The sequence below is a fragment of the Daphnia magna genome, linkage group LG7, assembly GCF_020631705.1.
Source record: "Daphnia magna isolate NIES linkage group LG7, ASM2063170v1.1, whole genome shotgun sequence".
NCBI classification, from domain to species: domain Eukaryota; kingdom Metazoa; phylum Arthropoda; class Branchiopoda; order Diplostraca; family Daphniidae; genus Daphnia; species Daphnia magna.
The window spans coordinates 4,996,591-5,024,383 of NC_059188.1; the positions used below are offsets into that span (position 1 = coordinate 4,996,591).

Below are 27,793 nucleotides of genomic sequence, written 5' to 3' on the forward strand. Positions count from 1 at the left end.
GAAATAAGTTACCTGTTTGATAAGTGTGTTAATTCTTTTACAATGCCACAATAGATTACCTTCTTAATAAAAAAGTGTACTTCCCAACGTGGATGGAAAACGCAGCCAACACACTGAATGCAAATTTAAAGCTTTGGCTGAGTAACACTGTAAAAATTTTATGCATTTCACTAATCCTAAATAAAATTCGTTAAATGGTAAGAAATTCATTAATATTACCTATCAAATAATAATATATTCTTACTTCTGTTCTAATGTTAAATGTGTTTCGTGGTTCTAAAAAAATGAAATAGGGGAGACTGGAGTATGCCGGGACACCGGGTCAAGAGGGACAGTGGGGGGAAAAATAGTAAATTTTAATAAAATTAAAAATTTTTTTAGTATGTTATTTAGATACATACAATCTACTTTGGCATGAAATTTGGTTGAGTTTTGTCAATAACTGTATCAGTTATTAACAAAACTAAAGAAACGGTTTTTTTTTTAGTTAATTTTGTCTCCGCCATTTAATGTTTCTAGAAAAAAATAATAGCAAATGGCATGTAAATTTAAAATGGAAATGAAGCTTAATCATTTCTTTATCATTCAAAACAAAAATTATAATTTTCGATCAATTACTGTAGATAATATTAACGTTTTAAAAAAATTGTCTTTATCGGGAAATCGGGACAGCTGTTTTTGACTAAAATGGGACATTAGTGGGCGGGTTTGGCCTTCAAGCCCATCACTTAACACCGAGCTCATGACGCCATTACTATTCCTTACAATGATAACAAGCAATCGATTATTCAGCATATTAATCGATTACAATAAGCCCAACCCCCACCTATCTTGTAATAAGGGCTTTTTTATCATTTAAGAAAAAATTTGTATTAACACAGTAATCAAATTGAAACATTTATTAACTTATAGAGTCTATGCAGTGGGACGCTATTTCAATTTTTACAAATTTTTTTAATGAATTTTAAGGCGAAAACGGAGGACGTCCCTCACCACCCACCCTAGTGTCCTCACTTACCCCTCAAAATAGTCACCTCCCACAAATCTAAGAAAACTTTAAAGGTCTTATATGGGAAAATGGTTTATTATTAAATTATTTAAAAAATATGGGGGGTACATTACAGTATGGAATACATAAAAACAAAATAATAAATTTATTTAATGATTAGTTTAGGAGATATAAGGGGAAAACGAAAACTGTCCCGGCTTACTCCAGTCTCCCCTACAGCAATTTTTTTTTTCACTAAAAAAGTTTATTCTTTTTAAACATATATATAGATTTTAAAATACAAACAAAAATACAACTAACTTTAAAACCAAATCAAAAGAAAAAAACAAAAACAATAAACGTAAATAATGATAACATAGCTAAACAATCAAACAAAATTGGAACGCCCGCCACGGAGACTATGTTGAACGGAAACGAATCGGAATAAGCCGTACGCAGAGTGATCGGAAACAATTCCGTTCCCCGCCACTTGGAGGATCCGTTTTTGACCGACAATCTAAACGGATCTGTTTTCGTGGACAGATGAAGACTGTGTTGACTATTTTAAGAGAGAAATTGCGGCTTGCGGCCATGTTCGTATCTCGATACAAACATGGCTTCCAGCCGAAAAAGCTATGCAGGGGAAAAAGCTAGTGGGGATAATGTAAAGATGAATACCTAATACAAAATGAAGTGAACACACAAACAGGTTTTCCATGCTACCGTTGCCATCATTTATCGCCATTCTCTTCAACCACAGGTCTCGTTGTTGGCCTGCCTTCAGCAAACTAAATACTTTTAAACTACCGCTTTTTGTGTTGCGACAGTTAGACACTTTGCACCTTCTGACACCTATTCTATTGACGTCAAATCTTCAGACTACTCTATACTTTAAACTACTTTTAACGACAACTTTTCCACTGAAAACAAAGAACTAGTGTAAAATAAACTACCTTTTACAATTCAGTCATAGCAGACAGAATCGGCCGTCGAATGCTGCGTTGCGCGATAGAATCAAATGCGAAAAAAAATCTCGAGCATTACATTGTCATGAACGAATAAGGGTACAAGGAGGGCTCGGCCCCGCCTCGATCGGGTAGCTTTTTTGGCGATCGGGTAGGTAATATTGATTTTCGTTGTGGATCTGTCAGATCACAGATCGTCCGTTTTGTAACCCATAAGTAAACAAATCCAAACCGGGTAGAGCCAAAAAATGAAACCGGTTCTAAGATCCGGCTACAAGACCTGGTTGACCCGGTTTTACGACCCGGTTGACCCGCTTTTACCCCGTTTCACCTAACTTATTTTTACCAATTTATCCCATTGTTGGTTACGGTTTCCAATGAAACACCGTAGTATTTTGTTTTTGACGACATTGGTTGAAAAAATAAATGATGTGTTCAAGTGTTTCATCCGATAAATTATTTTTATTTGTTTGATAAGGCAACTGACAAGCATAAAAGGGTTAGTTTTAAATAGTGTAAGGAATGCATCAGCTCACTCTTTCTTGGAAAAATATCCTCCCTCTCATTCCTGGAAACAAGTCATTTTCCTTTCCATCCTTTCATTACGCTCACCTTGCGTTGGTGATCGCGTTGACTTTGTTTGTCGTATAAAACCCCATCAATTGTAATTCTTCGTTAGTCAACGCTGGGCTGTTCACCCAGTCTAGTGTTGATTCACCCCTTTGCGAGTCAAGTGTCAGGTCGTTTATTCGACCTGCTACTGGCTTGCTCGTTCCCCGTTTAAACTTGTCTTATTTGTGTCTTTGTTGTGCTTGACGCTGGCTATACGGCTACGGCCTGTATGTATGCCTCCAATCGTTTGAGACATTCATCGACTTGTTTGAATCATGTTAACATTTTACGGGAATATACCATCGAACGAAGTCCGCAGCTTCCCTTAATCGAGTAAAAGCTATTTACTTAAAGATGAAGTAAGTAGGGGTTTTACAATAGGGTCTACGACTTTTGTCACTGAACAAATTCCTGTATTTTTTCCTTATATCCAAAATCCTCCACTATACCGGCTCTGTACCAAGAGCGCAAGCACAGAAGAGCTTCGACGGTTTCTGGATTACGGATGCCATTACGGATAACCTTGGCCAACGATTACATCTCCCGGCCCAATAATCGTAAATGGCAGTTGGATCACAGGTGGTAGGTTCGATAGCCTCCGCTTCATATTCCCCAAGCTCGTCTTTTTCTAATTGATCATTTGGCTTGTGGTCTGATCCAAAAAACATCTTCGCAATGTAATCGTTGTTAATTTTGGACTTGGTGCTGGTGTTGCATTTGCAGGCCAACTCCATCTCGTTCAGGGGCCTGTACGCTGTCAGGCAAAACATGACGACAACTCCTGTTAGGGTTCAGGTCCCTGGCCTCAATTTGCAGCAAGAGATAGGCAGCTCAATTCGCTATACTAGCGCAACTTGCCTTACGCATTCAGTTGCAACTCCATCTCGTTCAGGGACCTGAACCCTGTCAGGCAAAAACACAAAACCCCCGAGCCGTTATTTTTTTGTTTTGTGTTTGTTATTATTTATGTTTATTGTTTATTTTTCTTTCTGTTTCCTTTCCGTAATACAATGCCTTTTAACTTTATAATTTTGTTTTCATTTATTAGAATATTACTTAATTAAGCAACGATATAATTTCATTAAAATTACTGTAATAATTGTGAATTTCCACTCATGGGCATTCGGGTAGTGGAACCGGTTCCAAAACCCGATATCATTACTGTGTACCCTATTTGACTTGTTTTTTGCAATACATCATAGTTTTATTTATTTTCCTTCACTTGCACACCCATTTTAAGTTAAGGCTGGGCCATATCTTTTAAAGTGGGTATTTTAAACGAAAGAAAACCGCTTGATAAGTACCTACCCGAGTAATGACCCATCAGCTATTTTTCAGGTAGGTAGGTCGGTGCGGTTTAACGTGTCTCGGGTAATCCCTCTATCACAGTACACAAAATTAAAATAGCTTTATAGGTAACAATATTAGGTCTAAATAAACAAATTTTACAGAAATGGATAGCCGATGATGGGGGCTATCCACTTCCGTAAAATTTTTACTTAAAAAATACCTAACCGAGTAGTAAACCGATTGGATATTTTTGTCGGTGTGGTTTGACGGATCGTGAACTAAATGAATTATAATCGGTAAACCATAAGCTCTATATTTGAAAAAAAATTACAGGAATGGATTGCTCTTGATTAGATCAATCCATTTGTGCAAAATTATCGCATTAAAAAATTTTACTAGGGTAGTAAACCGATTTACAATATTTTGCTTTGGTTGGTACGGTTTCACGGGTATCGGGTAACCCCCACCTCCCTGATATATGTAAAACTTAAATAATTTTTTGCGGAAAAACTATAAGTCCAAATTAAATAAATTTTACAGATATCGATAGCCCTCATCAAAAGCTACCCATTTCTGTAAAAATTATGAAAAAATATTCATAAACAAAAAACTTGAGACAAGACGTTTTTTTATAGTTTTTGCGCTCTATGGATATACTCGACCCTATTGACAAAAGTAAAAAATATAATCCTTTTTCAATTTTTTTTTCTATGAATATTTGTTCAAAATTTTTAATAGAAATAGATTGATCTTGATGAGGGCTATTGATATCTGTAAATATTATTTAATTTGGACTTATAGTTTTTCCTCAAAAAATTATTTAAGTTTTACATAAATCAGGGAGGTGGGGGTTACCTGATACCCGTGAAACTACACCGACCTTAACAAAAAATTGTAAACCAGTTTACTACCCTAGTAAAATATTTTAATGCGATAATTTTGCACAAATGGATTGATCTAATCAAGAGCTATCCATTCCTGTAATTTTTTTCAAATATGAAGCTTATGGTTTACCGATTATAATTCATTTAGTTTAATTTATCCATGAAAATTAATTCAAGTAAAAGGCTAGGTAGTAATACTTTTCCAATTCAGGAAATGTTCTAGAATACTACACTTTAAGACATTCTGCGTCTTCTCCAGTCTTTATAAATAATTAATCATCCCTAGTTTATCCATGAAAATTAATTCAAGTAAAAGGCTAGGGATGCTGTTTAGTATTTTTTCCGTTTCTAGTGTCAAGAAAATATGTAAACATGGGTGATTCAAATGTGGATATGGGGATAATGGATAAACTAGGGATGATTAATTATTTATAAAGACTGGAGAAGACGCAGAATGTCTTAAAGTGTAGTATTCTAGAACATTTCCTGAATTGGAAAAGTATTACTAGGGTAAATAAATCAAAAACCCCCTTTTTTCCTATCTCCCCCTGCAATCAAAATTCCCCTGGATTTTTTTAAATTTTGCAACGCAGCATCCGAAACTGGTCTATATTTCTTGCTTACGGGAAATAACGGACGTACATCAAGCAGTGTACTGTCGAATAATGAAAAATCGCGATTCTTTTGTAAGCGAGTAAAATCAAAAACTTAAGCGAACAAGAATCACGAATCAAAAAAGCTTTTGATTCGTGATTTTCGAATCGATACCGCATAAAGAATCAATTTCGAAAAAATTCCGAATAAAAGATTTTCTAACTAAAAAAAACGTATTAATAAAACTAAACTGAAATAATTAATTAATTCAATGGAAAATTAATTAAAAAAGACCAAAATAAGGTTTTTTTAAATTTTATTCGAAATCTATTCAAAAATTGATTCTTGAATAGGAATAAAATCAAAGAAAAAGACAAGAGTAACGAAAGAATCAGACCAAATTTATTCGACGAATAACGGATCAAAATCCGTTGATTCTTGATTCTTGTTTGAAAATCTTCATTGGACAGAACACTAACATCAAGAGCCATCCATCTGTGGAAAAAACGTTAAAAAAATGTTCATAGACAAAAAATTTGAAAAAGAATTATATTTATTCATTTGACATTAGGGTCGAGTATATCTAAAGGTAGCGCTCGGCCCCGCGCCAATCGAGGAGGTTTTTAGTCGATCCGGTGCGGGGACTTAATCGGGGAAGTGATTTCGGTTTTTGGTGCGGTGATATCTATCTTTTGAAAGATGAATATTAGTTATCAAAAACTTTCCGATCAACGGCTTTAATATACTCAGAGTCTGAATCAATCTGTGTGTTATTTTAATGCCCATCGCAGCTTCTGTTTGGGTGTTGCAAGAGAACATACATATTGAAAATTAGATCCATTAAAGAACACAGTTCAATTTCCCTTTTACTTTGGTATCACAGTAATGAGGACTTTGCTTGTGTTGACAACACCACTGATACCAGACCTCAAGATCACTACTGTTCGACATCGGTCCCATGGTGTAATGGTTAGCACTCCAGACTCTGAATCTGGCAATCCGAGTTCAAATCTCGGTGGGACCTTTAAGTTTATACGAAAGAGCTTCTACTGTTTTTTTTCAAATGCATTTACTAAAACAAAGCAGTGTTTGCGACTTTAATTTAACTACAAGCGAATACGAATGTGTACTTTTTCCTCTGTTACATTAGTGTCATTCTCTTTGGATTGACATACGCTAATCGTAAGTACTAGGCGGAAACGTATTTGAACATTCGCATCTGAAGACACTAATTCCAGCAACACTTGATTTTATCTACATCGCAAAATTATTATATAGCTACTTGATACGATATCCATTTTGCAACGTGAAATCAATTGTGATTTGCGATTGCGAGAGAGGTGTAATAGAATTACAGAGGAACAACGTGGACAGGATTAGGATTCCCAGATGCGACATTTTGGTATTTTGGAACAGGATACATCTTTTACGGCTCTATTTGTTATTCGAATATTATTCGTATTAGCGAATAAAACGTCTTTTTTATTCGTTGTTCGTTAATCTTATTCGTTCGTACTGTTTATTCGTATTCGTTTACAAAACGAATCCAGTTTTTCCTAATTCGACAGATCACTGTAAAATATGAAAAATTACGAAAAAATTTGAAAAAATGTAAAAATATATAAAAAAATACAAAAAAATATGAAAAAATAGAAAAAATATGAAAAAATACAAAATATATTTAAAAATATATTTTTATTTTTAAATTCGTACACCCAAATGACGAGTCGACAACCCCCCGAATACAAGTAACTGAATCCAATACATCCCTTCTTATCTAAATATGAATTTTTTTTATTATCCTGAATCAAGGAGAAGAGACTGCAGATCACGCTTGGCACTGGTAGTACGGCACATTGAAGAAATTGTCGAAAGATAAATGGTTCCTGGAAAATGAAAAAGAGATATACCGTATATAAGTACCTAATAAATCTTTTGGTCATTTCCAAAAACAGCAACTCTTTCACATACTCGGGTTGAATCAAAACACAAACACCAGTACGTAATATTAATAAAGGAAGCCGAAGATTTAAAATAAGAATGACGGTTTTCCGTTTTTAGCATTGCAGCAGAAAAAAGTACAGCTGGAAATTGTGAAAGCTTGTTCGAAATTACCCTGCTATTCAGCACTGGCTACAGTGTTTGTTTAGCTGTGAATCAGCCATGGCTTCTACACTTCCTGTTTCAATGTATTTTCAGCTGTGGAAAAAAAAATCTATTTGCCAAATTACGGGTCTGATGCTAACCCAGATTCATTCTGATAAATTATCTAAATAATGCTTACCATTTTGCCGGGTGATTGGTCAATACTGCTACAATATTCTCTAGTCTACTATATTTACTTACCCTAAAATTTACGCATTTGGCCACGCAACACGGAAGAGAGGATATGGAATGGTTGCGATACAGAAGACTTATTTGAAGGAGGGTTTCGGAAATCGACAGTAGGGTCTAAATTAGCAAGCCCATCTCAAAACAGGTGGCCATTTGGCCGCTAAATTACCGTAACCACAGACAACCGCTTTATTATTTTATGGACTTCATAAGCTATTAGACTAAGAGTACCTTACTGCGATAACAATCCATCAGCACGATGATGCACATGACGAGGTAAAAGACACGGTCCTTAAAATTGTACTTTAACGATTGCTTAATTTTGTATTTTCAAATTTAGCGCCTTCTCACTAGCCAGAAAAACATTGACAAGAGGCGTTACTATGCTTTTCTAGAGCCTTGGCTGGGAAATGGCTTGCTATTGTCATCAGGTATTGATATACAACCCCTCTTTTGGTTAGCCAATTTCAATAAATAGTACCATGGAATTATTTAAAGGGTGAAAAGTGGAAAAAAGATAGGTGTTTGGTCAGCCTTTCACTTTCAGATCCTTGGTGATTTCTCTGATGTCTTTAATCGAAATGCTGCCATCTTAATCGATCAAATCGTCAATCGGGTGGTGGACAACAAGGAAATTGACATTTTACCATCGATTTCACGCTGCACAATGGATATCATATCAAGTAGCTATAAAATAATTTTGCGATGTAGATAAAATCAAGTGCTTGCTGGAATTAGTGTCTTCAGATGCGAATGTTCAAATACGTTTCCGCCCAGTACTTACGATTAGCGTATGTCAATCCAAAGAGAATGACACTAATGTAACAGAGGAAAAAGTACACATTCGTATTCGCTTGTAGTTAAATTAAAGTCGCAAACACTGCTTTGTTTTAGTAAATGCATTTGAAAAAAAACAGTAGAAGTTCTTTCGTATAAACTTAAGGTCCCACCGAGATTTGAACTCGGATTGCCAGATTCAGAGTCTGGAGTGCTAACCATTACACCATGGGACCGATGTCAAAGAGCATTGATCTTGATGTCTCATATCAGTGGTGTTGTCGTAACAAGCAAAGTCCTCATTGCTGTCATACCAAAGTAAAAGTGAAATTGAACTGTGTTCTTTAATGGATCTAATTTTCAATATGTATGTTCTCTTGCAGCACCCAAACAGAAGCTGCGATGGGCATTAAAATAACACACAGATTGATTCAGACTCTGAGTATATTAAAGCAGTTGATCGGAAAGTTTTTGATAACTAATATTGATCTTGCAAAAGATAGCTTCGACTTGACTGGAATATGCAGGAATGAACATTAAATCTCCCTATATCTTTAATGCAAAAAGAAAGTTTAGTTAAATACAAATTTGACAGCTTACAACACATACCCCTTTCTGTGATGATGACTATTCTCCTTTTCCCAGCTGTTAATGAGAAAGCTGTTAAACAATCACATGTTGGACAACTGAACGATACTGGGAAACATGGAACTGGAATATCTGTAAAATAAGAATTTAAAAATTAAGAGAAAAGAACTTTAGTTGAAAATCCTACTTACCACAAGCAACAACTTGACCAGACACAATAAATTCTTTAGGTAGGAGAGTCCTTGATATTTCTTCTTTGTAGAGAGTTTGCATATGAAAAGGATGAGATTTGTGAAAAGCTTGATCACATTTCTCACATCTCTTCTTAGGACAATTGCTACAGGAAATGTAGTACTGCAGAAGTGGTGCTTGACAGTCAGCACACCAAGAAGTGCCAAATGATTTTGATGACACAAAAGCTTCTAGAAAATTGTGTTTGACAGAAGCCCAGTCTTTATGAATCTCACTGGTTCTTCGAGTCCAGTCCAACTTTGCATTCTTAGTTTCTTTGGGTTCTTCATGAAGGAAAGATTCTTGGCACTCAATTAAATTCACTTGTTTGTCAACATAATTAAGGCGGTTTTGAGCAAGATTGTCCTCTGTTTCATTACTAGATCAAGACTCAACTAGACAGCTTTCCAAGGTTTTTTGAAGAATTGGCCAATGTTGCCTCTGAAATCACTGCTTTATGTTCGTTAAAGCATAGACTACAAGGTAAAGACTGAACTCCCCTATAACCCTCCACAGGCGATGCTTCTGCATGCCGGTAGGGGTCAGGCCGTACCGGTTAACAAGGCAATTTAGTCGTTCCCCGTTTCCCTACTGATTACGTGCTTCACACACACGCATTTTCGGGTATAGACCTTTTTAAGATTGCTCGGTGTAAGCACAGCGAAAAGTCGTGCGGCTAGTCGACTAGTGCGCACCATGGCGGGGGATAGCCGTAACTAGCTGCAGACTTGGCTTGATTCTTCGAATCACCTTGTTGTTCGGCTCTATGTTACTGTAGTCTGCTAGTGTATTAAAGATGTAAGGGATGAAAACTATGAGAATTACAATAATAACTACCTGAGACAAAGTGATGTGAACACACAAAATAGTTGCAACTTCTTCCATGTAAGTTTTTTTCTACAAGTTGCATCCAAAGTCTTCTTCTTTTTTCAATGAGAACTTTGTCACCATCAGAAAACCTATCACATTTAGTGTACTCTGGTATTTTGTAGAACTTCCGTCCTTTTCCTAATTTAGATTGTTGAGTACAAAAACATATAAGACACTTGGCATTAACCATTTCCTAACTTTTCGAGAAATCAACGCAATAGGTTTGACATACAACACAGAGTGCCAGACTACAGTAACATAGAGCCGAACAACAAGGTGATTCGAAGAATCAAGCCAAGTCTGCAGCTAGTTACGGCTATCCCCCGCCATGGTGCGCACTAGTCGACTAGCCGCACGACTTTTCGCTGTGCTTACACCGAGCAATCTTAAAAAGGTCTATATGGAATTCATATTGATTTTTATATTTTATACTATAATTTTATATAGCCCTTCCACGTGTCTCTTGAATTTTTGCTTAATTTTACTTGCAAATTCGGGTGTAGAAAAAAAAGTTTTATGTGACCATCGTTTCTCATGAATATTTGGATTTTTAAATGAAATCTTGAAACACTGTTGTGAATTTGTAGGCGTCATTTACATTGTTTACGCTGTGGTTTTTCAAGGATTATGTTGTTCTGTGGTGTTCAAAATAAAACAAAAGGCATTTAATTAATTTTGGTTATGAATCTCGCTAGGCGATAAATGATAAATATATGTGATAATTCGATTCTTGAGTGATCAGAAGTCAGTGTTTAAAAGGTTGTCAGTCACTGAATAATACATACATCTTGAACATATTTTTAAATTTTTATGTCTTTTTATTTATTTCATATACTAAAATATTAATATAGGGCAGATACAAACGGCGAAATTAGTTGTATCAAATGAGTGTAGTTTGTAGCTCGCGCCTACTACCTTCTGTTGAAATCGAAAAAAACAACAACCAGTGTTTCACGATTTCTTTAAAACGAAATATATTCAAGGGAAAAGGGGGTCACATAAAATTAATTTTTTCTACACCCGAACTTGTAAGTAAAATTGAGCAAAAATTCAAGGGACACGGGGAAGGGCTATTCAAAATCATGGTATAAAGTAGAAAAATCAATATGAATTCCATATACCCGAAAATGCGTGTGTGTGAAGCACGTAATCAGTAGGGAAACGGGGAACGACTAAATTGCCTTGTTAACCGGTACGGCCTGACCCCTACCGGCATGCAGAAGCATCGCTTCGGACGATTCCTCTCGGGCTTATGGAGCCGATCGCCGTCTTTACTTCGTAGTCTATGGTTAAAGGTCTTCCTTTTTTTTTTGTGAGCAACGTGAACTTTTTTTTGTGTAAAAACCACGGAACCGCTTCCCTGTCCAAGCAGGTCGACTTATTATTCGATCGTTTTTAGTTTTTAATTCAGCCTGTCTCCTCTTTCCTTAAGTCTAATGAAAGATACCAGGTTTTTTTTTATTTCTTTGCACATTGGGCCCATTTTATTTTTAAAGATAAAAACAAACAACAACTGACTAACGCCCTGCGCGTTCAGCATTTTTGTCATAAGGAAAAAGTGCATCTGCAACTATGTATTAAGTAATACATATGTAGTGATACCATGTTGTTTGTGAGAGGATAAATAGCCATAGACCAGTTTCGGATGCTGCGTTGCAAAATTTAAAAAAATCCAGGGGGGTTTCGATTGCAGGGGGAGATAAGAAAAAAGGGGGTTTTTGATTTATTTACCCTAGAAATACTTTTCCAATTCAGGAAATGTTCTAGAATACTACACTTTAAGACATTCTGCGTCTTCTCCAGTCTTTATAAATAATTAATCATCCCTAGTTTATCCATGAAAATTAATTCAAGTAAAAGGCTAGGTAGTAATACTTTTCCAATTCAGGAAATGTTCTAGAATACTACACTTTAAGACATTCTGCGTCTTCTCCAGTCTTTATAAATAATTAATCATCCCTAGTTTATCCATGAAAATTAATTCAAGTAAAAGGCTAGGGATGCTGTTTAGTATTTTTTGCGTTTCTAGTGTCAAGAAAATATGTAAACATGGGTGATTCAAATGTGGATATGGGGATAATGGATAAACTAGGGATGATTAATTATTTATAAAGACTGTAGAAGACGCAGAATGTCTTAAAGTGTAGTATACTAGAACATTTCCTGAATTGGAAAAGTATTACTAGGGTAAATAAATCAAAAACCCCCTTTTTTTCTATCTCCCCCTGCAATCGAAACCCCCCTGGATTTTTTTAAATTTTGCAACGCAGCATCCGAAACTGGTCTATAGTGGAAGAACCAGGGGTCTATGACTCTGGATATTTTAATCGAAAATTTATTAGTTTTTCGTTATTCGAATATTATTAATATTCGCAAAAAAACGTCCTTTTTATTCGTTATTCGTATTCGTTTACAAAATGAATCAATTTTTTCCTTATTCGACAGAACACTAGTACCTGCTAGTACACTGCTTAATGTACAGTACGTCCTTGCTCTCTTCATTTCTTGTACCCTTATTCGTTCATGACAATGTAATCAAAGCTATCTTTTGCACGATGAATATTAGTTATCAAAAACTTTCCGATCAACGGCTTTAATATATTCATGGAGTCTGAATCAATCTGTGTGTTATTTTAATGCCCATCGCAGCTTCTGTTTGGGTGTTGCAAGACAACATACATATTGAAAATTAGATCTATTAAAGAACACAGTTCAATTTCACTTTTACTTTCGTATCACAGCAATGAGGGCTTTGCTTGTTACGACAACACCACTGATAGCACACATCAAGATCAATGCTCTTCGACGTCGGTCCCATGGTGTAATGGTTAGCACTCCAGACTCTGAATCTGGCAATCCGAGTTCAAATCTCGGTGGGACCTTATTTTTATAAGAAAGAGCTTCTACTTTTTTTTTCAAATGCATTTACTAAAACAAAGCCGTGTTTGCGACTTTAATTTAACTACAAGCGAATACGGATGTGTACTTTCTCCCCTGTTACATTAGCGTCATTCTCTTTGGATTGACATACGCTAATCGTAAGAACTGGGCGAAAACGTATTTCAACATCCGCATCTGAAGACACTAATTCCAGCAAACACTTGATTCTATCTACATCGCAAAATTAATTTTTAGCTACTTGATATGATATCCATTGTGCAGCGTGAAATCAATGGTAAAATGTCAATTTCCTTGTTGTCTACCACCTGATTGACGATTTGTTCTATTAAGATGGCAGCGTTCCGATTAAAGACATTAAAGAAATCACCAAGAATCTGAAAGGGAAAGGCTGATCAAACGCCTTTCTTTTTTTCACTTTTCCCCCTTTAAATAATTCCATAGTACTATTTATTGAAACTGAATAACCAATAGAGAGGGTATATGTCATTACCTGATGACAATAGCAAGCCATTTCCCAGCCAAGGCTCCAGAAAAGCATAGTGACGCCTCTTGTTAATGTTTTTCTGGCTAGTGAGAAGGCGCTAAATTTGAAAATACAAAATTAAGCATTCGTTAAAGTACAATTTTAAGGACCGTGTCTTTTACCTCGTCATGTGAGTGGCTGTATTTTGCTCGTGGCTCTTTCATTTGTAGTAGACGACCTTCTTGCATTAAACGAAATTTTTCTGCTAGAAGAGACGAGCCACTTATAAAAATAATTAAATGAAAATAAACTACATATAATTGGGGCTAAAAAAAAAATAGGAAATGAAGAAACGAATAACGTACAGTATCCTGCACAAAAATCCGAACACCGATTTAATTTTTTAAAGCCACCTATTGGCGGGGTAGCGGGTTTTTGTGTTTTTTTTTAAGGGGGAGGGTAGACGGGGTAATGGACACGACAGGGCAGTGTTGGGTAAGTCTAGACATTAAAAAAAATGCCTTAAGGTATTACGCTTTAAGGCAAGTTACAGGTCAGGACATTTTTGCAACCCCCAGGGTGGTGTGGTTTTTTAAAACGACAGTTGGAAATTTAGGGCTTGGGCTTGGTATTGTTGCTTACCGAAACTATTTAGCTTATTTTTCAGCTGCCTGTGAGTTTTTACATCGTTGTCAATGGCGTAGGTGTAGCCTTTCTGAAAGTGATGCTGGAGATCGGTGTTCGATCCCAGATGAGGTGATGAATTATTGTGATTACATTAAAAGAAGTTCTCGTTCATGTATAAAACAAATTTTTATCGAGCAATATGTGCTTTTCTTTGTTTATTAAATAACTAAAAAAATTATAATTTACTTCTTTAAATAAAAAATAATATTCCTAGCATATTCGAATGAAGAATATTATAAAGATACCAAATATATCGCAATACCTTATCGGGAATCAAACTCAGATCTCTGGCGTCGCAATCAGAGTATCTACACCAACTCCATCTCGTTCAGGGGCCTGAACGCTGTCAGGCAAAACATGACGACAACTCCTGTTAGGGTTCAGGTCCCTGGCCTCAATTTGCAGCAAGAGATAGGCAGCTCAATTCGCTATACTAGCGCAACTTGCCTTACGCATTCAGTTGCAACTCCATCTCGTTCAGGGACCTGAACCCTGTCAGGCAAAAAAACAAAACCCCCGAGCCGTTATTTTTTTGTTTTGTGTTTGTTATTATTTATGCTTATTGTTTATTTTTCTTTCTGTTTCCTTTCTGTAATACAATGCCTTTTAACTTTATAATTTTTTTTCATTTATTAGAATATTACTTAATTAAGCAACGGTATAATTTCATTAAAATTACTGTAATAATTGTGAATTTCCACTCATGGGCATTCGGGTAGTGGAACCGGTTCCAAAACCCGATATCATTACGGTGTACCCTATTTGACTTATTTTGTGCAATACATTATAGTTTTATTTATTTTCCTTCACTTGCCCACCCTTTTTAAAGTTAAGGCTGGGCCATATCTTTTAAAGGAAGTATTTTGAACGAAAGAAAACCGTTTGAAAAGCACCTACCCAAGTAATGACCCATCAGCTATTTTTCAGGTAGGCAGGACGGTGCGGTTTAACGTGTCCCGGGTAATCCCTCTATCCCAGTACACAAAATTAAAAGAGCTTCATAGGTAAAAATATTATGTCTAAATAAAAAAATTTTACAGAAATGGACAGCCAATGATGGGGGCTATCCACTTCCGTTAAATTTTTGCTTAACAAATATCTAACCGAGTAGTAAACCGATTGGATATTTTTGTCGGTGTGGTTTGACGGTTCGTGAAACTAAATGAATTATAATCGGTAAATTATAAGCTCTATACTTGAAAAAAAATTGCAGGAGTGGATAGCTCTTGATAAGATCTATCCATTTGTTCAAAATTATAACATTAAAAATTTTTACTAAGGTAGTAAACCGGTTTACAATTTTTTGTTAAGGTCGGTGCGGTTTCACAGCTATCGGGTAACCCCACCTCCCTGATTTATGTAAAACTTAAATAATTTTTTGCGGAAAAACTATAGATCTAAATTAAATAAATTTTACAGATATCGATAGCCCTCATCAAAATCTATCCATTTCTGTAAAAATTTTGAAAAAATGTTCATAAATAAAAAACTTGAGGCAAGACATTATTTTATAGTTTTTGCGCTCTATAGATATCCTCGACCCTATTGACAAAAGTAAAAAAAATTATTCTTTTTCATTTTTTTTTATGAACATTTGTTCAAAAACTTTTACATAAATAGATAGATTTTGATGAGGGCTATCGATATCTGTAAAATTTATTTAATTTGGACTTATAGTTTTCCCGCAATAAATTATTTAAGTTTTACATAAATCAGGGAGGTGGGGTTACCCGATACCTGTGAAACCGCACCGACCTTAACAAAAAATTGTAAACTAGTTTACTACCTTATTAAAAATTTATAATGTAATAATTTTGAACAAATGGATAGATCTTATCAAGAGCTATCCATTCCTGCAATTTTTTTTCAAATATAGAGCTTATAGTTTACCGATTATAATTCATTGAGATTTACGATCCGTCAAACCACACCGATAAAAATATCCAGTCATTTACTACTCGGTTAGATATTTGTTAAGCAAAAATTTAACGGAAGTGGATAGCCCACATCATCGGCTGTCCATTTCTGTAAAATTTGTTTATTTAGACATAAAATTTTTACCTATGAAGCTATTTTAATTTTGTGTACTGGGATAGAGGGATTACCCGAGACACGTTAAACTGCACCGTCCTGCCTACCTGAAAAATAGCTGAAGGGTCATTACTCGGGTAGGTGCTTTTCAAGCGGTTTTCTTTCATTCAAAATACCTTCTTTAAAAGATATGGCACAGCCTTAACTTTAAAAAGAGTGGGTAAGTGAAGGAAAATAAATAAAACTATAATGTATTGCACAAAATAAGTCAAATAGGGTACACCGTAATGATATCGGGTTTTGGAACCGGTTCCACTACCCGAATGCCCATGAGTGGAAATTCACAATTATTACAGTAATTTTTATGAAATAGACCATTTTCACGTTGCGAAAAGCAGTATTCATGTAGTCCGGCAACCCTGCAAGCCGCCATTTGTAGTCTTACTTAGCCTTGTTTAGGTGGATTTAACATAGGCTAACGACTTTGAGGACTGATTTCTCCCATTAATTTTGCTACCAGGAGCAAAATTATTGTGGCACGTTGTACGTCAGGATATTGCCAACATTTCAAGTGCCAAATTTTCAAGAATTCGCTACAACTAGTACTTGAAATCGTCGTTACAGTGAAGGGCTATCAACATTTGAAACAATAACAAACAGTCAACAGCAAATGGTAACTTTAAAAAATGTGTAATTTTCTTATAAAACTTAAATTTCTTGGTATAATTAGGAATGTAAATGTCTTCTGAGGATGCAGAAGATCTTTTACATGATTCAGTTATTGAATTATTTGACTTATCTGATTATTCTTCAACTTTGCCAAACGATGCTAAAGAAAGATATGTTGCTAAGCTTAATGAAGTACAGTGTGACTGTCCTTACGTCACAGAAAATGAGTATTGGACTTCCAGTACACAAGAGCTAGAAACAATATTACCATCAGTTGAATTTGGAGATGTTTGGAACTATCTAGTCTACAGAAAACAGTTTTATACAGCTAACGATATGAATAATTATAAGAGCTGCAAGTCTTATGAGATAATTTTTGGAGATGGGCTGTTTTTTGAGTTCAAGGCATTAAAACTTACAAATAATACTCATTTTCTATGACGTAAGGACAGTCACACTGTACTTCATTAAGCTTAGCAACATATCTTTCTTTAGCATCGTTTGGCAAAGTTAAAGAATAATCAGATAAGTCAAATAATTCAATAACTGAATCATGTAAAAGATCTTCTGCATCCTCAGAAGACATTTACATTCCTAATTATACCAAGAAATTTAAGTTTTATAAGAAAATTACACATTTTTTAAAGTTACCATTTGCTGTTGACTGTTTGTTATTGTTTCAAATGTTGATAGCCCTTCACTGTAACGACGATTTCAAGTACTAGTTGTAGCGAATTCTTGAAAATTTGGCACTTGAAATGTTGGCAATATCCTGACGTACAACGTGCCACAATAATTTTGCTCCTGGTAGCAAAATTAATGGGAGAAATCAGTCCTCAAAGTCGTTAGCCTATGTTAAATCCACCTAAACAAGGCTAAGTAAGACTACAAATGGCGGCTTGCAGGGTTGCCGGACTACATGAATACTGCTTTTCGCAACGTGAAAATGGTCTATTATACCGTTGCTTAATTAAGTAATATTCTAATAAATGAAAAAAAATTATAAAGTTAAAAGGCATTGTATTACAGAAAGGAAACAGAAAGAAAAATAAACAATAAACATAAATAATAACAAACACAAAACAAAAAAATAACGGCTCGGGGGTTTTGTTTTTTTGCCTGACAGGGTTCAGGTCCCTGAACGAGATGTAGTTGCAACTGAATGCGTAAGGCAAGTTGCACTAGTATAGCGAATTGAGCTGCCTATCTCTTGCTGCAAATTGAGGCCAGGGACCTGAACCCTAACAGGAGTTGTCGTCATGTTTTGCCTGACAGCGTTCAGGCCCCTGAACGAGATGGAGTTGCGAAAAGAGGGGTATGTATAGAGCCCATCGTGAAACCCTGCACGATGGGAACACATCTGAAAAATAGGGAAAAGAGGGGGTAAATGTATAATTTTTTTACCATACCAAAGAATTAGAATAAAATTTTGAAATAATTCACGGGATACAGGAAGGGGATCTAGAAAATTAAGGTGTAAAGTTGATGACGTAAAGTTAAATACAATTCCCGCCAATACGTGTGTGCGAAGCACGTATTCAGTACTAACATTAGAAAAAGTAGAAAATTTTCAGAAAGTATACTCCCGCGCCCCTAGCGGTAAGACCAAGCATCGCCTACACGGTGAGATAGGGGATAGCGGTCTTTACTTCGTAGTCTGTGGTTATAGTAGTCTATGCCTGTGTTCAAAAAAACCTCTTCTGCTACATCGTGGTTAGCTTAAAATGCTAGCCAAATTGACTGTACATCAGCCAATTACATGTTCCAATCAAACATCAACATAAAAGATGGAGAAATTGAACACTTCTAATTACATGAAGCATAATTTAAAATATTGCATATCTTTAACCAGTATTGCATATTTAAAGGAATGGTAAAGCATTTTACCTTGGTATTATTCACAAATCTAAAGAAAAGTCATCGTGTATTTCTCATACAATTTTTAACATTTACCACATGGATAATGACTTGATGGGAAATGAAAGAAACAAATGGCTACCTCTTTTTGAAACCATATTTTTTTCTTTCATAGAACAAATCTGTCTTTGCACTTCCTAAATTGACAATCTTCGGACATCCATCTCTCTATGGAGAAAATCAAGCAGACCTATATTAGTTTTATTCACAAGCAGCTCATGAAGTAAATAACTTACATCTTTTTCTTGAATAGTGCATTCTTTGCAGTAATATGCATCACTGACACCAGGACCTCCACATATAACGCAGCGTCCTTGGTATGACCCATAGTTACATTCATCGCAAATCCTCACTAAAGTGCAAGGTTTCACGTACGAATCGCATATGACACATTTGCCATCACACTTTTCGCATAAACGACCGATAGCTAGATATTCAAAAGTTAAGAGTGAGTACTGCGCGATGATAGAAAATAACATTTCAGAGTAAAATACCAACGCCTGGTTGTTTCCGACAAAATATTAAATCTGGATGATGTTTTGCCATCACTGAAACTTCCTTGAAATTTGTATTCACTAGTTCTCGATCTAGATGCACAAAGTGAAGAGTAACACCCGGCTGTCTGCAAAAAGCCAATGGTATCCGACTAACTTGTGCTTGTGTCGGAAAGGAAATAGTGAGCGGGAAATAACGCCATCTATCTGACTTCACAGGCATACGCCCAGACCTTATGGAAATGGACCCACGAAAAACCCTCGTAACATAAATGCCACGCCGCGATGGCGTTGTCTGGCAAAGCTTTCGGCCCTCCATTTCTACTTGCGCGATGCATGGATTTGTTTGACTGTTGCGTATCTAGTTGCGTATCAATAGCATAGAAACCTGTAAGTTTAAGTTGCTATGATTTGACATTACATTTCTGTCTGGCCTTTAAAAATCATTCGAATACGTTTAGGTGCCTTCATTCTTTACCTGCTCACATACTGACCCGTTATCGAATGCAATTTTTTTAAAAATGCCTGACAGCGTAACATCACGCGAGGTTACCATTCAGCAATCTGAAATACCTCAGCATTACGCGTATATTTACAAATTTCGCGTGGAACAGTGTCCTTTATTTCTACAGCACAAGTGTACGCAACATCGCCCTTTCACTTGTTTTCACTGGCATTTCCAAAACCAAAGAAGGCGAAAACCTGTACGAAGAAGGGATGGTACTCTGAATTACAGTGCTGATGAGTATTGCACAAAATATGATGAAACCACAGGTATCTTTCCTATTTTTTCAACATTAACAAAAAATATACTGTGATCATTATTCACAACTTGTTATCAGTATGGCTGTTTTTTTTTGTTATTTATTTTACCTTGTAGGGATTTGCCAAGATGGTGATGAATGCCCATTCCTTCACAGAACTGCTGGTGACACTGAAAGAAGATATCATTTGAGGTACTTCAAAACTGCTCCATGTGTTCATGAAACTGACACTAGAGGATTTTGTGTAAAAAATGGAGTGCATTGTGCATTTGCTCATGGGAATTCTGACTTACGCAATCCAGTGTATGACATCCGTGATATAAGGGTCTGTGTGAATAACAATAATTTAACAGCACAGTACAGTAATGCTTTTCTTACATTAGTCCAAAGATACTGCAGAGGCAGACCTTACTGGTCCAAATGCTCTTGATAAAGAACGAAGTCTTTTGAATGATGACCCAAAATGGCAAGATACCAATTACGTTTTAACCAATTATAAGACAGAACAATGCAAAAAACCACCACGTCTTTGTCGACAAGGATATGCTTGTCCACAATATCACAATAGCCGAGACCGCAGAAGAAGCCCCAAAAAATTTAAATACCGGTATTTATTTATATATTTTTTTTCTGACGCAATTTGTTCTTTGAGCTATTTGTTTATTTATGTTAATTCCATTTTAATGTGTTCCGTAAGTTCTACACCATGTCCAAATGCCAAACACGGAGAGGAATGGGGTGATCCTTCTGGATGTGATAATGGGGATCTGTGTCAGTACTGCCACACTCGAACGGAGCAACAGTTTCACCCAGAAATTTACAAATCCACGAAATGTCATGACATGCAAACAAATAGTTATTGTCCTAGGGGATCGTTTTGTGCGTTTGCCCACGGGGATTTTGAAGTGGTAAGAGACAATGGTGCACATCAGGTAATACCATGTCACTAATTACCTGCCCAAATTTAAAATTTTTCGTTTAAGGATGGTGGAACCAATTTGGCTGACCTTCTGTCTAGCGCATTGCCTCCAGCGAACAATCGATTTTATGGAAAAGAAAGTGGAAATTTGAATGATGCGAACGATGGACGCATTGATTTGCTTCTTGATAATTCTCCTAGAAGCATACTGGATAATCCTTCTACCTCATCTGCAACAGGCAAACTACCTGGCTTTTATATTTATTATTGCTTTATTCCAAATTTCATTTTCTTTGTTTCACGGTTGATTTGGTAGCCAGCACAAGCGTTCCTATGCAAACAGCTTATAGCCGGTTGCAAAGTTTGGAGACTGGTGAATCAATCTTGGCTTCTAGCGGGCCAACAGGTGTTGGTACCAGTTTAGGAGGCTTTGGTCCTTTGGTGCACCCAATATGTAAACCGAGGTCATTGTCAGTACCGGGAGCTGATATGACTTCCTCGGGTCTTGATCGAATGATAAGTTTGGATCGAGATGACTGGGATCCTGTTTCAAATCCTGAATTGTTACGCGAACAGTTTGAAAACCTTGCAAAAAAATCTAATTTGTACGGCACGGGTACTCTGGGTGGTCTGTTATCACATCTTCAACCAGCTGCTTATTTTCCAACTGCAGCAAGGTACAAATATAAGCATTACTTAATCCCTTAAGGGCTTGTATCACGTAATATAGTGTTTCTCTGCTAAATCTAGGTTAACCAATTCAACTAATGCAGCAGAATGTGTTGTCGGACACGCAATGGATGAAAATGAAGAACAGTTTAAAGACAGCAGTCGAGAATACGAAGCAGAACAACCTTCATTGTGTGAGTCGATAACGATGGGTGTTGGGCTATTAACAGGATCAGCTCCTGTTAATATACCACGAAGTGGACTTGATCGCCACCCTCCACGCTTGTCCCCCTCACCACCAGCCATAAATCTGTTCTCGGGGATACGAGTTGGCACTCAGGAAAGACCGTTGGAAGGATCGGCCAATTCTGGGTCTCTATTTTTCAAACGGGTAAGTGATTGCCCAAATACACTGTGATCTTTATCGCGAAACTAATTTTTGTTGAAGGTTGGAAGTTATAGTAATGCGGGCGCGCCGTTTCACGACTGGGTGAATCACCAAACTAGTCCAAGTAACAACACTTGTAGAGGATTGGCGAGTTCTGGTGCAAATACCTCGCCTTTACTAAGCAATCTAGCTTCTGCGAGTGGCTCGCTTGGAAATCACGAGGTAGAAATAAACATCTGCGCACTGTTGTTCATACTTATCAGGTTAATTAAGTTGCAGAGACTGCGAGAAGAAGCCACAACTTACCAAGCAAAAATGCTTTCCCTAGAGGAAGATTTGTCGCAAGCTAGAAGTGCCTGCGATGTTTGGAGATGTAAAGCAATGGTTGCTGAGCAACAGCGTGATGAGGTAATGAACTGCTTTTGCGCCCAAGAATGATGTTGATTGTTGCATTACATTAAGCAACGATGGGCTGTTATAAAACTTTGTTTCTTTAGGCGGTGGCAACGATAGCTGCTCTTCAAAACGAAATGAGGTTACTTCGCGATTCGCTATCTGTTCACTCGCATCGAATCAAAGAAGGGGAAGACTTGCGACATGTTCCGATTTAATTACAGCGATATCACAGCTGCCGAGTTATTCATTCTACAGCTAACTTTCAGTTGTTTTTCGTTTGATTTCATGCCCACTTAGGTAGTAAGTACTTGATAAATTTTCATACACTTCTCGGATGCCCATCATTTTCGAAGTAAAATTCTTCGGCGTATATTATTGTCATCCTTAGGTTACGTTAGGTTTGCTTCGTTGGCTTGTGCTGCATAATTTTTTCTTGTCCAATCCATCTATTATTAACGATGCCAATTCTGACGACTGTTCTATTTCTGTTTTCTGTTCCTTTCTCTCAGTGCTTGAATGTCCACTTTAAAGTGGTTTGTTCTCCATTTCCTGTTGATGCTGATATTCAAACAGTGATGATGTTGATAATTCTTTTTTTTTCTCTCTCTCCCTGTCTGTCATTTCATTGCAATTCTTCAGGAATAGTTTTGTCTTCCCAATTCTTCAGACCATATGGTTAGACAGTTAAACTGCAACATTGCACCATGGTACCAACAATTAGCCGTAGGCCTAAAAATATTAATAAAATGTCCGTTACCCAGAGTTGTCTTAAAACTGAAAAAAAAAAAAATGTACACGGCAAAAAAACATACGTGCGTCTACCACATTTCACACCAGAAGACATTTTCAAAGGTCTGGAAGTTTAATTTTTGTCCACCGGTCATTACGTTCAGTTATCACACTTCTTACAATGTCAACGGCTGTAAATTGACTTACCAAGTTCATTTAACAATAATTTTTCTCGAAATCGATGTCGATTGCGCCGGAGCAGTACTTCTTGTTTGGTTTTGGTTTTTTTCTTTACGGATCCTTGTACTGATAAAATCTTTTGTAGGCTACTTGCGCCATGCAGTGAGTAGTTTCAAGACATCTGATTTGCAGTTCAAGCGAACACTATTTTTACCGGCATTTATGTTTTTTCTATTGAAGAAAGCAAAATTCGCACTTGTGGCTGCTTTTTTTCTCTCTCGTCGTAATAAGTTACTAAATCATTCCCAACTCAAATGAAATTAAGCAGGATTTTTAAACGCTAAGATTAAGGCAGAGAAGTTTGATTAAAACTGGAAACAGTAGCTACACTGCTTTCAGTAATAACTTCTTCGAATTAAAACAGTAAAACGAAAAGCGTTTCGCCAACGGAACTTCGTGTCAAATTTTTGAATTTTTTTTTTTAAATTGTTGCAAATATCGTTCGTGCAATTCAAGTTCCGTAAAATAAGGATTGACAACTGCAATCGAATTATGGAGCTCATTTGATAATATATTATACGCTGAAATTGTTTAAGTAAAAAACAGTTGGGAACATAACATAGAGGAGTACTGAATGGAATTCACGAAAAATAACAGTCTCGTAATCCGTAACGGATGCTTCTCGAATATTTATTTTGCTTTCAGCACCGAAAGGCTTTCCATAATCTGTCAACAATGATACACATGTACAATGGCACTTTTTCTGCAGGCACACCAACGATTTTAGCAGTTATAAGTAGGTTTCGACAAAATTTTCTCTAACAGTTAGCGCGGTTTTCCTAGCGGTATGTAAATAAAGTAGGCGGATCTGGTCCGTCGAGGCGCACATAACATGCAACTCAAGAACTTAAAAAAATCCTGGATTGGTGTGTTCTATGATACACTTGCGACAAAACTTTTTAACTGCTCGATATCCTTCAACAGTGATAAGACAATCTTGAATATTGAGCTGTCTTAGACCACGACAGTAGTACGCAATAGACCGTACACCTTCATCGGTCACGAGTTCACAACTCTTGACGCTAAGTTTCTTGAGATTTGGGCAATGTTCGGCAAGTAGGCGGAGACCTCTGTCGGTGATGTCGCATTTACCAAGATCCAGAGCTCGAAGGCGGGAACAGGTACGTGCTAAAACTTCTAGAGAATCATCGCTGACAGCTTCGCAGCCGCGGAGGTTAAGGTACCGCAGTTTGTAACAGTGCCGTCCGATTTGTTTGATTCCGGCGTCGGAAATCTGGTCACACTTTGCTACAGACAAGTATCGTAGGTTGGGACCCAAGCGAGCCAATTCGTACATTCCAAAGTCCGTCACTTGCACGCAGTCCGATATGCTCAGTTCTCGTAAGCCGGTGCAGTAACTAGCCAAGTATTTCACTCCCAAATCTATGTGTTTGTTCCAACAGAAGAAATAAGGCCCTTTAGTTGAACTGTGTGCTATTGGACTTCAAATTATTTCATCTATTTTTTGTTTTCCTTACCAGTAATGTGAACACATCGGCGAAGATAAATGCAAGTGAGTTGGGCGCAGCTACGCACAATCATCTGTATGCCACTGTCTTCCAAACTCACGCAATCAGTCAAGTCTATATATTGCAATTGCAAATAGAGCTGCGGTCGCGAATTAGAACACAAATCGCTCTTGTATCGATCTCCATTATTTCCATTGGCTCGAAGAGGTCCAGCATCAATGCAGGTAATCTGGGAACATCCTGTTGATAAAAAACACTGGTCAGCTAGGCGTATGTGTGTGGGGAAGAATTGAATTGAATTTTCTTGTTGACATGTAGCGTTATCTAGCGGTAAACGAAAAAACAGAGTACTAACCACTAACATCCAGATGGGTGAGATGCACACATTTGGAAACCAGTTCCAGAACACCAACATCGGTTAGTTGAACGCACCCTCGCAGTTCGACATGTCGCAGCTCGGGGCAACGACGGCTCAGAGTTTGTAGGCCGCGGTCTGTCAGACGACTACAGCTGTTGATCACGACGCGTTCCACTGCTGGGCAAAACGGCGGAGAAGCTCGACCCACTACTCGAGTAATGCTCTACAAAATGTCAGGCAAAAAGCACAGGATATTGAGCACCATATCTTCAAATGACACAGGGCTTAACAAACACGTTTACATATATAGACACCTGTTTACCAAAATGACATTATCAACGTCAGTTGATAATGCCGTTATAACGTATGTGCCTCATCAGAATCATAATCACATTTGAAAATAGTTTCAATATGTTATAACTTCGGTATTCGGTTAAAAAAAAAAAAGACTGACGTTTCCATAAACGAAAAGTAATTTCGGGATGAAATTGGCTGGCACATCCACGTAAAAAAAAAAAAAAAACACGCTAGAAGCAATAGAAGAATCCATCCAAAGGTTACAAATACAGTATCTACTTTCAGCTTGTTCCCACACATGGCCCAAGGGGACGTTGATGAATATCGAAATAAAAAATATAAAAAAATTCTTGTACCGGCACTGCATTCCGGAACATATTTCTCGTCAAAAGACCAACTGGTTGGCAAAGATGGAAATTATATATACTGTATATGTATATATATATATTTTTTTTTTTTTGCCGATATTAATATACTAAAAAACTAAAAAACTAAAGCTAACATGATTCAAGTTATACTGCAGCTAGTGGAGATATTAACCTTGAGTGCTCGATCGGTATGCAAATTGTCGCCAGACAAGTATATGGAAGACCAAAGTTGAGGTTCCCAGGCCAAGACATGCCAACGCCGGCAAACGCGGCTGCACAGAGCGAGATGTGACGAGGACAAGAAGGAGAACACTCGCAGCAAGACGTCATCCGTCAGCTGATCGAAATAGGAAAACTTGAAGCTTCCACCCAGCTGCTGGCTAAGGGACGGTGTCACCCATCTCTTGCCCTATGAAAACAACGAGACATGGTATGACTGGACTGACGTGACCAAAGAGGAAGAAAAAAAAAAGGATTTCAAAGAGAAAGGAAAACCAGCATACCTTGCACGCAGCTAACAGTGCTTCAGTGGAACCCGTGTCGACAGAAATGCTTGGAGACGTCGGTGTAGGTGGCAGCTGCGGCCGTAGGCAGCTGTTGTTAGACTGGATTTGGGTGAAAGGATCGCGCTGCTGCGAAGAACTATTTGAAGACGTGTACGATGTCTTTCTACAGTACTCGGCTCTGTTACAACACAACGAGACATACTTTAGTTTTTAATGAACGTTGCAAGTTCACGGTTGCGAAACCGCCTTTTTTTTTGCATTTTGAATCACGTCACGTTTTTCATTTTGTTCATTTTCGTTTTGATTTGATTTTTTTATGGTTCAACTGGTTCAACAAGCCTTTGGTTATCGCCCACCCTTTGGCACTCAATAACCGCTATCAAATTATTATTATTTAGTTTTTATTTGTCGCAAAACAGTTCATACGAGGAAGACGGTTTTGATACAAAAAAACCATAGTTTAGCCAATTGAGTTTTGGCAATATGTTAACGGATGTAACGGAGCAGGTTGGACGTCGCAAAAATAAATGCGACGTGCACTGGGTCTCCTTACCTAGGCGACGGTGTTAGGGTTAGATCGGTCAAGTCTGCAGGAGATGACCAAGGGGCGGCAGGTGAACGCGCCACCAGCGTGTGGTATCCCAAATCGTGAGCCGGTGAAGAGGATCGGTTGTGCAACGAAGTCTGTCCGTGCAACTGAGCGTGCAAAGGTGAAAAATTGCTGCCGCTGAAGAGTCGAAGTTCGTGGTTGCGCCCACTTAACGTTGGTGGCGGTGGCGGAGGAGGTGGCAAATGATGCGGAGGTGGGCTTCTGCTTCTTAGGCGTTCGTTGTGCAGTTGGTGATTTGTTTCCTCGTCCAACTCTCCACCAATTGGCTCCGACAGTTCTATATTTTTTTAATGAAAAAGGGAAAAGTCCATTAATTATTTCGTTTTACACCGGTCCTGGATCAAAGTTACCACTGGACGCTGAATGGGCAGGAAAATGGCATTTGTAATTAGCATACACAAAAAGCTTTGTTTCAGAAGACGAGGGTCAACATTCAATTGCGCTTATCTTGTTGATTAATTTGATCACTTCCCTTGTCACAAACGACATTTGAGAAACACGATTGTGGGTTTCGACAACAAAATGGAATAGCTCCTGTATGAAAGAATCCACGACATGTGATGCTAACACTAGCATGTTCTTTCTGCAACAGCATTTTGAAACGTTAACATGCCTCGTTCGTATCTCTGTGCGTACCACTCGAGGCCATCATTTATTCCAGTGGCGGAGTAGAGTTTTACTTTTACGGCTATTAACGCATTCCTCCAATCATTCCTCATTCTTCTTTTCTTTTTTTTTTCTTCTTGTACCACACGGCTTGCTGTTTGCGAAGATCAAGGGTTACT

At 37.3% G+C, this 27,793-nt stretch overlaps 3 protein-coding genes, 4 long non-coding RNA genes and 4 other non-coding genes across 20 annotated transcripts; 5 read left to right on the forward strand and 6 right to left on the reverse strand.

Moving 5' to 3' along the window:
* Positions 1–6,285: 6,285 nt before the first annotated feature.
* Positions 6,286–6,357, forward strand: Trnaq-cug. Its single transcript has one exon. It is a non-coding gene; the product is annotated as a tRNA-Gln (tRNA).
* A 1,851-nt stretch (positions 6,358–8,208) lies between these two features.
* Positions 8,209–9,043, forward strand: LOC116927626. Its single transcript, XR_004396675.2, has 2 exons — positions 8,209–8,762; positions 8,828–9,043. It is a non-coding gene; the product is annotated as an uncharacterized LOC116927626 (long non-coding RNA).
* Trnaq-cug lies at positions 8,609–8,680 on the reverse strand. The gene has a single exon. It is a non-coding gene; the product is annotated as a tRNA-Gln (tRNA).
* Positions 9,044–9,057: 14 nt separating the features above from the next.
* On the reverse strand, positions 9,058–9,647 carry LOC116927624 (the record flags this gene model as incomplete). Its single annotated transcript, XR_006649325.1, has 2 exons — positions 9,058–9,167; positions 9,298–9,647. It is a non-coding gene; the product is annotated as an uncharacterized LOC116927624 (transcript).
* Positions 9,648–9,702: 55 nt separating this feature from the next.
* On the forward strand, positions 9,703–10,930 carry LOC123474138. The gene is made up of 2 exons (XR_006648781.1): positions 9,703–10,148; positions 10,340–10,930. It is a non-coding gene; the product is annotated as an uncharacterized LOC123474138 (long non-coding RNA).
* Positions 10,931–12,943: 2,013 nt separating this feature from the next.
* Positions 12,944–13,015, forward strand: Trnaq-cug. Its single transcript has one exon. It is a non-coding gene; the product is annotated as a tRNA-Gln (tRNA).
* Positions 13,016–13,320: 305 nt separating this feature from the next.
* Positions 13,321–14,569, reverse strand: LOC116927623. 7 transcript variants are annotated; one of them, XR_004396673.2, is made up of 5 exons: positions 14,447–14,551; positions 14,140–14,224; positions 13,680–13,779; positions 13,525–13,615; positions 13,321–13,457 (listed from the first exon to the last, which is right to left on the reverse strand). It is a non-coding gene; the product is annotated as an uncharacterized LOC116927623 (long non-coding RNA). The 7 variants fall into 7 exon arrangements; XR_006648683.1 differs by having other exon boundaries at positions 13,680–13,759; positions 14,447–14,547; XR_004396671.2 differs by having other exon boundaries at positions 13,680–13,762; positions 14,447–14,547.
* Positions 14,570–16,888: 2,319 nt separating this feature from the next.
* Positions 16,889–17,596, reverse strand: LOC123474021. Its single transcript, XR_006648638.1, has 2 exons — positions 17,536–17,596; positions 16,889–17,478 (listed from the first exon to the last, which is right to left on the reverse strand). It is a non-coding gene; the product is annotated as an uncharacterized LOC123474021 (long non-coding RNA).
* A 1,195-nt stretch (positions 17,597–18,791) lies between these two features.
* Positions 18,792–19,468, reverse strand: LOC116927622 (PHD finger-like domain-containing protein 5A). Its single transcript, XM_032934653.2, has 3 exons — positions 19,296–19,468; positions 19,038–19,228; positions 18,792–18,969 (listed from the first exon to the last, which is right to left on the reverse strand). Exons 1-3 carry the CDS (start codon positions 19,345–19,347, stop codon positions 18,880–18,882), a joined length of 333 nt encoding a protein of 110 aa, XP_032790544.1. The 5' UTR covers positions 19,348–19,468; the 3' UTR covers positions 18,792–18,879.
* Positions 19,469–19,546: 78 nt separating this feature from the next.
* Positions 19,547–23,193, forward strand: LOC116927621 (RING finger protein unkempt homolog). 4 transcript variants are annotated; one of them, XM_032934652.2, is made up of 11 exons: positions 19,556–19,685; positions 19,757–20,069; positions 20,176–20,384; positions 20,443–20,666; positions 20,757–20,991; positions 21,043–21,217; positions 21,295–21,655; positions 21,729–22,038; positions 22,096–22,257; positions 22,309–22,443; positions 22,533–23,193. In XM_032934652.2, the coding sequence occupies exons 2-11, from the start codon at positions 19,817–19,819 to the stop codon at positions 22,644–22,646; spliced, it is 2,178 nt and encodes a 725-aa protein (XP_032790543.2). In that variant the 5' UTR covers positions 19,556–19,685; positions 19,757–19,816; the 3' UTR covers positions 22,647–23,193. The 4 variants fall into 4 exon arrangements, with proteins under 4 accessions (XP_045033431.1, XP_045033432.1, XP_032790543.2 ...); XM_045177498.1 differs by having other exon boundaries at positions 19,557–19,685; positions 20,757–20,967; XM_045177496.1 differs by having other exon boundaries at positions 19,547–19,685; positions 20,443–20,991.
* Positions 23,194–24,014: 821 nt separating this feature from the next.
* Positions 24,015–27,285, reverse strand: LOC123474790 (F-box/LRR-repeat protein 7-like; the record flags this gene model as incomplete). The annotated part of the gene is given in 6 exon segments (XM_045177499.1): positions 24,015–24,783; positions 24,879–25,109; positions 25,225–25,450; positions 26,065–26,301; positions 26,396–26,576; positions 26,952–27,285. Coding segments are annotated over 6 exon segments (1,745 nt in total), but the record flags the coding sequence as incomplete, so codon positions are not given.
* Positions 27,286–27,793: the final 508 nt, after the last annotated feature.